Source organism: Gymnoscopelus microlampas (assembly GCF_963454915.1).
Source record: "Gymnoscopelus microlampas genome assembly, chromosome: 11".
NCBI lineage: Eukaryota > Metazoa > Chordata > Actinopteri > Myctophiformes > Myctophidae > Gymnoscopelus > Gymnoscopelus microlampas.
In genome coordinates this window covers 21494886-21503976 of record NC_139948.1, presented here as the reverse complement: position 1 = coordinate 21503976, position 9091 = coordinate 21494886, and the positions used below count along the sequence as shown (strand labels likewise).

The 9091-nt window shown below is 41.5% G+C and overlaps 1 protein-coding gene across 1 annotated transcript in view; it reads left to right on the top strand.

Annotated features, from left to right (window-relative positions):
• Positions 1–5575: 5575 nt before the first annotated feature.
• Positions 5576–9091, top strand: part of LOC311055265 (ras-related protein Rab-26-like) — a gene marked incomplete at both ends in the record, with an annotated part of 85134 nt that continues 81618 nt past the window's right edge. The window contains one exon of the mRNA XM_084071390.1: positions 5576–5740. Coding sequence (XP_083927516.1) covers positions 5576–5740 — 165 coding nt within the window. The remainder of the gene's footprint in view (positions 5741–9091) is intronic.

Sequence of the window (9091 nt, the reverse complement as noted above, 5' to 3'; positions counted from 1 at the left end):
TATCATTTGTCATACAACGGTGTCAAAAATAGCTCATCTACAAGCTCACAATGTGATGTGCTGTGAGTGAGCTTGTAGATCTGCTATATTCGCTATCTTTGAACATTTTTTACCATGCAGTAATAACATGCCCAAAACATAGATTTGTTATGGATGGTTAAAACACATTATTGCTGTTGGGCAGAAATCCCTGTATCTCTAACTTTTTTATGTTTCCTGGTAAATAAACAAGATTGTCACGCTACAGTAGTGGAAATTGTTGATCTACAATGTGAAAAAAAAATAAAAAGTGCATCATGGTCTTATGCTGGGCAACACTCTCACTACTACGCATATTAAATTCATCTTGACAAGGCTGTTAATTTCTCTGAAACGAGGGCTGGATTCCAGGGCTCTCTCTCCACTACCCTTGTCCCCTATTCCCTCCAAAATGCCCAGCTGTTGCCACGGGAGACAGCTGCGTCGGGAGCAAAACGAATCTCAGCTGTCGAGGAGGGGATGTTGGCGGGGTGTTTGGCATGAGTTTTAGGGTCTGCAGTCCCTCAGGCCAACCACGGTGTCTGAAAATGCTGACGGACAGCAGTTTTAAGGATGAAGACGAGAGAGTCTTCAGCTGTCTGCATGTTTACAACCAAAACCCCGCTAACTTGACCACTGAACAGGGGTCATCGCTGAGGTCAACAGGAGAGGGGTAGCCTACACCCCAGTGGTGGAACAAGTACTCAAATGATTTACTTAAAGGGGAATACCACTCATTTTCAACATTGAACTGTCTTTAATACACCTCCAGGGTTGTGTTAATACAGTGTTAATACAGCATCGCAATCATTTTTAACCACTTTATCCGTTTATACGTTGGCTATTCAAAAAATAGCAGATATACAAGCTCACAGCGCGTCTCTTCGTGCCGCGCTGCAATATTGTCTATTATCTGCTATTTTTGATTAATCTTTGCATTTTCTAAACATACATCTTCTCTTCTGAGGGTCCCTGGCACAAAACATTTTCAGTTGGGGGTCCGCGGCTAAATACATATCAATGTGGGGGTCCTTGGCACGAAAACGTTTGAGAACCACTGGCTTAGAGTCTATAGACTACAATGTGTGAGCATATTCTATAGTGAGCCCGGGGCAGCCTGGCACCAGCACTGACAGGCAGTTGTATCATGCTAATTTCATATTGCATCATATAACACCCAGAATTATAAAATGGAAAACAAAAACACGGCCCCATTGACGTCAGTCTAATCAGAATATCATACAATTCTGTGTTGCATATAGTCATGACAGATTGAACACTATTAAAATAATGCCAGACCGGGGCACCGTCCTACACAGAGACCATGCAATGCAAAGTCAGGAACGAAGCAAGTTGGGAATGCATTCCCCCACCCGGTCATGCAGTAGCTAGGCCTACCCCGTTGTACCCGTTAGAGTTCTCATTGTACCCGTTGTCAGAGCGGTACCCGTTACCACAGCTCTAGTAATGTTAGATGTTACAATCATCAGGTTACGTATTTATAAATGGACACCGGCCTACTCCTGGACAATGCAAAGTCCATCCCTGATAGAAGCCTATCAGGGAGATGTCTACCACACCCAGACCCCCCTCCCCCCCCACACACACACACACACACACACACACACACACACACACACACACACACACACACACACACACACACACACACACACACACACACACACACACACACACACACACACACACACACACACACACACACACGCACGCACGCACGCACGCACGCACACACGTTTCTTGAATGTATAGATACAAGATGGAGGGAATAGTAGGATCCTTGTGTTGGTTGGTAACTAGTTGTCAAGAATCAAGAGGGATTTATTTGTCATTTACTAATGCAGGTGCAAGCAGCACAATGTCAGTGGTCCACAGAGACATGTGCTTACACAACAATGCAATATAACAAGCATAAACAAATAAATACAATTACATTAATAATACCGGCTGAGATAGAAATAACAGATTGTGAGGTGGAAAGCTACAGTATATATACAATGACCTCATTGTAAGTGTGACATTAATCCACTGCATAACCAGCCTGATCAGATAGCCCAGGTCATTTAACTGTGATAATAATTCTCTGATGAACCGATTAAGATGTCGTGTCTGTCCAAAACAGTTACTTTTCAGGATTCAAATTCAAAAATATCAAAAGTAGCAGATCTGCAAGCTCAAAGCGCGTCGTTCGCACAGCGTTTCGAGCTTGTAGATCTGCTACTTTTGAAACTTTTGTGTGACGCTGTAGTATGATCAAGTAGGAGATGAGATATGGAGAAAATATGGAGATGAGAGGTTTCTGCCCGATAGCAATGATATTAGACACAGATCATTGCATAAAATGTAGCGACATGGGGGGGGGGGGGGGGGGGGACTCAACAGCAGAACACCACAGAAGACTGTATGCATTAGGGCCAGGGTATGACCACTAACTACACTTTGTTCATGACTGAATTTAAAATGATCTCCATTTGCTGTTCCCCCTACATCCCAGTTATGACTTTCTATCTAATGTCTCCCTCTTGTGGAGATCTAGGTAAATCACACCCCACTGGGCCACAGGTGACTTCGAGTCATGGGGAGCACGCGTCTTGTTGCAGGTTTACATGAACCAGTTGAAGGGGGAATATTCGCCAAACATATAGCAGATCTACTGTGATCTTGTAGAGCTGCTATTTCTGGCAAAGACATTTGGCGTGACATAATGTCACATCCATTATCACACATTCCCTGAAATGTTTGGTTTGGTTTATAATTCTTTGTGTTCCTATTTTTCGTCTCTATTCCCTGTTTGCTTGGTTGCTCTATGGATTTGACATCCTGTAAAATCGGATATGTCAACTATGTTGGCTAATTATTATCAGTAATCTATAACCTGCAATCATGTTTTTTTTGTGGAAATTCTATATATATTTATATTCTGTTGTTTACAAATCATGTTCTATAAATATTTGTTTGTATAAGCGTATAAGCCCTTTAATTCTTGCCTCCTCCTGGCACTTTTTTATATTCTGTGCACTGTTCTTTTGTATTGTTTTTACATTGTGCTGAATAAATCAAATCAAATCAAAATCTAAATCAAATCAGGTGTAAGTAGCCTACAGTTTGTAACTCAAAGTCACCGGTTGAGCTTTTGCGGTTCCAATCCTTAAGAAAAAATCTGGGAGCCTAGCCTGCTCTACCATGGTAGTCTACCAGTGGTGTAGAGCAGTGGTTCTCAAACTTTTTCATGTCAAGGACCCCCAAATTGACACGTATTAGCCCGCGGACCCCCATTTCAAAAGATATGCCAGGGACCCCCATAAGAGAAGTTTTTTTTTACTGCTCTAGCAGTGATTCTCAACCATTTTAATTTCAAGGACCCCCAGTTTGACATGCATTAGGGCTACATACCCCCATTGAATGGCATTTCTATCACTTGGACCGCAATTTATATTGTAAAATCTATGTCAATTTAACTCTGAGTGTACAAATGGAACCAAATGAACCCATGTGTACACTCTCAAGAGTTACAGACCCATAAGGGTCCATTTGGTGCCTAATCTATCATTTAGCTGGGGACCCCATGGAACTCCCTCAAGGACCCCTGGGGGTCCCCGGACCCCACTTTGAGAACCAATGGTGTAGAGTAACTAAGTATACTCACGTAATGTACTTGAGTGCAATTTTGAGGTACTTTTACTTTACTGGAGTATTTCCAATTTTCAGTACTTTTACTTCTACTCCATCTCAGAGGCAAATATATTGTACTTTTGAAAACTTTAGTTACTAGTTACTTTGTAGATTTAGATTATTATTACAAAACATACATTAACCACCATTTGAAAATAGCCGATCTACAGGCTCACAATGCCTGAGCTGGCAAAAAAATCAAAAACATGTATTACATTTTATGCATTTTTGAAAACTTGTGAAATGGGACATTCTGCATAATGAGTAGGCCTACGTCCTACTTTTGGTACTTTAAGTACATTTTGATATACCAATACTTTTGTACTTTTACTCAAGTACATTTTGAATTCCAGACTTTTACCTGTAATATTTCTACATTGCAGTATTGATACTTTTTCTTAAGTAAACAAAATTGAGTTTTTTCTACACCACTGTCTACCATGATTAAAAAGTAGCCAAGCGCATGCATTTCAGCACCACGAGGAGTGAACAGCGACGCACACGTTAGTTTTGCACATACCTTCCCTAGTTGCGATGTAGGCCTATAGCTTGAACTGGAAATGTATTTGGAATCTTCCATATAAATATCTCACCAATAAAGTGAGGGAGGTTTCGTTTAAAATCTTGCATCCTACAAGTCATTATCTTCTTAAGTTGAAGAAAGACATCTGTGTGAACTGTTCATTGTGTGAAATGTAGAGGCAATGCTGCACTTATTTTGGAAATGTACCCTCACTAACACGTTTTGGAAGGCTGTATCTCGGTGTATTGTTGATTATGTTGACTCTGACTTTTGTCTTTACTGGCAAAATAAACTGTTTGGCTTCAATAATAATAGTATTAGAAACATTGGGAAATGCAGACCTGCACGGTGTTTGAGCGCAGCGCTCCGACGTTTCAATACTAAACCCGAACCAAACCCGCACCCTAACCGCACGCGGATGCCACATAGTCGGAGAAAAGGTCTGTCGGACTCGGATTAACGCTTTGCTCCCTGGTAGAACACAACTACCGCTCTAAAAGAGCACTTAGGTGGCTGCAATTCGAAACTGGTCCTTGTAAAAAGTCAAAGCCTTTTTAAAGAATATATATAATTAAAAACAAAAATGTAGGAAATGAAACGAATAAAGGGGACATTTACTCGCGACCCATAAAAAAGGACCCGCGACCCACAAATGGGTCCCGACCCACAGGTTGAGAACCCGTGGTTTAGGCTACTATAGCTGCGCTCCGCGCGCGTTTGCAAAATGTGGAGATGGTTGAAACTGAAAGCCAGTTGCAGCTGATGATGATTCCTGATTCCTGCCGCTACTGATATAGTTGAGGCTTCGGCTACATGTGGTCCTGAAGGGAGCGACCTGTCAACAGAGAGACCAAAGAGAACCAGACTATCGACCGATAGAAGGAGACGACGGCACAATAAAAAACATTTTGGCGATTTGATCGGTACCCTGAAGACTCGCCCCAAAACACGCTCACCCCCCATTTCTTTCGCGGACAGCGGTTCTTGTATTCTTGTATTTGCATCACCTGATAAGGTTCGAAATCAGTTTAGGGTTAGGCATAGTTTACTGAGGATAAGTTTAGGTTTAGGCATAGTAGTTTAGTGAGGTTACGTTGTGGAATACCAGGTGAACACCGCCGGATTTGCCCCGGGGCGACTGTGTTTTGGGGCGAGAAAAGGTACGAGGACTATTAATTCACATGCAGGTGAAAAGGTAGCAGTCTACAGTTTGAGTTCTCCTCTGCAGCTCAACTTCTCGACCCCCGAGACTTAAATTTCAATTGTTGGGGGGGTTTTCTATACTGTGAGGGTTTCATCCATCTCTCTGACCAGCGTTCATAATCTGTATTGTGTGAAGAAATGTCTCGTAAGAAGACAGTCAGAGGCAAGCATGCCAACAGCAGCCCGACGACGGCAGGTAAAGCTAACGGCCGGGTGAAGAGCGTCGTTCAAGCCAACGGTGTGGTCCATCCCAGCAGACCTTCACTCAGCAACAGCAGCGAGTTCTATGACATCGCTTTCAAGGCAAGTACCAGTGGTGGAAAAAGTAATGTCAATTTAACTCTGAGAGTGTTCAAATGGAACCAAATGATTTTGTACACTGTCAGAGTTAAGGGGAGACCTTGAAATGTAAAAAGTCCATTTGTACACTCTCAGAGTTACAGACCCATAAGGGTCCATTTGGTGCCTAATCTATAATTTAGTTGGGGACCCCCTGGAACTCCCTCAAGGACCCCTGGGGGTCCCCGGACCCCACTTTGAGAACAAATGAATTAAAGCACAAAAGTATTGATATCAAAATGTAGGCTACTTAAAGTAGCCTACCAAAAGTAGAAAGTAGGTACTCATTATGCAGAATGTCCCATTTCTCAAGTTTTCAAATATATAAAATGTCAAAAAATCTTTGGAAAATAGCAGATCTACAAGCTCACTGTGAGCTTGTAGATCGGCTATTTTCAAATGGCCGAAATGTATATACAGTAGGGCTGAAGTGGATAATGCATGTGTTGTAGGCTAATAATAATTAAAATCTACAAAGTTACTAGTAACTAAAGTTTTCAAATAATTGTAGTGGAGTAAAAAGTACAATATGTTGCCTTTGAGATGTAGTGGAGTATAAGTAAAAGTACTAAAAATTGGAAATACTCCAGTAAAGTAAAAGTACCTCAATATTGTACTTACTGTAAGTACAGTACTTGAGTAAATGTACTTAGTTACTTTACACCACTGGCAAGTACACGATTCTAAACCTTTTTAATTGCACACCATTAACCACACTAAAGGGATAGTTCACCCCCAAAAAAAAAAATTCCCTAACGATTAGTCACCCGATGGAGACTTGGATATTTTTGAGTTTTTGTCGCATTCCTAAGCCAATCATTTGATGACCGGCAAAGGTTCCGGTAGGACACACAAAGAGTCTCCTTTGCATCTCCTACCGGAACCGCTGCCATGAAAAATAAATATCCATGAATTCAAGTCTCAATGGGGTGATTAATGGATATAGAAAAAAGGCATTTTTGGGGTGAACTATCCCTTTAAACCCTCTATTCTTGGTAAATGGACATGATCATTGATGAGTTGCCTATACTGTAGCCTACTGGGTGTGCTCTTTTTGCGCTCTACGCAAAATCTCTTAGTCAAAAACAGCCCACACTTTTTGAGCTTGTAGATCTGCTATTTTTGGCGAAGGTTACCCCCAGAGCATGAATGCTGGGGTTCAAGTGCTTAAAGGGCAAGACCGCTTTGTTAGAGGTTTGGGTTGTGTATTTACCTTGCCATTATATAACTCCAAAGGTGGACAAGAAATCAAAAATAATTGCTCCATTGATTAGAAATTGATAATTCAAAATATGCTCCTCATTGACTTACATTGTACACTGAAACAGCTCTCAAAGTCACTCTTTTAGCACATAAATGGACGCAAACAAAGTTGATTCAGACAATATAGAACCTCACCAAACCCAGTACTGTTTTTTTTTTAATAAAAAGGTTAGCTTCCTGTTGATTTTGCTATTTTTATTTAAAAGAAACCCGGACTGGATCCGCGGATCCGGATCCGGATCTTCAAATAGTAAAATCAACAGGAAGTTCACATTTTTATTAAAAAAACAAACAGTACTGGGTTTGGTGATGTTCTATATTCTCTGAATCAGCTTTGTTTGTGTTAGTTTATATGCTAAAAGAGTGACTTTGAGAGCTGTTTCACCATACAATGTAAGTCAATGAGGAGCATATTTTGAATTATCAATTTCTACTCAATGGAGCTATTATTTTTGATTTGTTGTCCACCTTTGGAATTACACCATGGCAAGGTAAATACACAACCCAAACCTCTACCAAAGTGGTCTTGCCCTTTAAGCCAAGAAGGACCCAGAGTCTGATCATTTTTATTATTATCTGGGACCCCAATCTATACTATAAGATCCTCAGTGTGAATTTAACTATAATGGGAGTAGCCTACAAAGTGTCCATGTGGTTCCATTTGTAGAGTGGAGATACACATCTGTAGGCCATCCATTGGTTCCTTGCAATGAATCATTTATCTGGGGACCCCCACGTGGGGAACGAGTGCTGTATGCATTACCTTCCTGTTTCAACCCCCTCTGTCACTATCTTTCAGATATCATACTATAGTGCAGCTTTTTTGTTCACCCACCTTGCTGTGTGGTGTAGTCCAGTGGTTTGTCAAGGACCCCCAAAATGATATGCATTTGGCTGTGGACCCCCATCTCAAATGTTTTGTTCCAGGGACCCCCCCAGAAGCAAAGATTTGAGTTACAAATGTTCGCTTTAAAAAAAATATATATATATTCAAAGGTTTGCACACATTTTCAAGATTTTTCAAAAATAGCAGATCTACAAGCTCATAGCGCGGCACTCGGTGCCGCGCTATGAGCTTGTATATCTGCTATTTTTGAATAGCCAAAGAATAAAATGTTAAAAGTATTGTGATGCTATAATAACACATTTTGCTAGGCACCCCCTGGAACCCCCCCCAAGGACCCCTGGGGGTCCCCGGACCCCACTTTGAGAATCAATGGTGTAGTCGATTTGAATCTTGCCAGTGAATTTGGCTGTCAATAGTTTGTCTAATAACATGTTTACAGAAGCTCAGAGATCCATTATTTCCACACGCATGGAATTGGTTGAATGCACTTGTTGCTTGACAGAAATCATGTAGTGAATACAGTTTTAATTTGACATGGAAATTAAACGTAAGCACTTAAGGATCCAAATTCTAAACTAAACCAAAATAACAAAAGTGCTAGGTTAGACTCTCTCTCTCTCTCTCTCTCTGACAGCAGTACATGATGAAAAGGCGTAAACCAATCAAGGCGTCAATATTTTTGCCTCTCATTGTCCAGAGAGGAGCTTACAACCGCCATAGATCAGACCGGAGAAAACGCAGCCTGTTTCCCTAAATGCCTTACATTCCCAAGAGAGAAGCACAAAGACTTTGATTTGTAGGACATTACGCCAGACGCCAGTGATGGATGAGGATTGTGTTTGGGCGAGAGGGTGGTCTGTACAGTGTTTATTTTATTGCCGCTCTTATACACGGTCTGTATATCATTCCCACATCGGCCAGCCAGCGGCGGCGGCGGCGCAACGCAAGCTTAGTGATTAACAAGGACAGACACTTCCTCCCTACATCCTCCTCCTGCCAGCGAAAAGAGAGAGAGAGAGAGAGAGAGAGAGAGAGAGAGGGCAAAGAAAGTAAAAGAGACGAGAAGCTTGAAGGGAATTGGAGGAAGCAAGCGAGGAAGCAAGTGGCCTCAGATGTTCAACATCTGCTTTATCTCTCTGGCAGAAAATTGCCGATCTAGAAGTGCTTTACAAGCTTGTAGATCGGCTATTTTCGGTGCATGACAC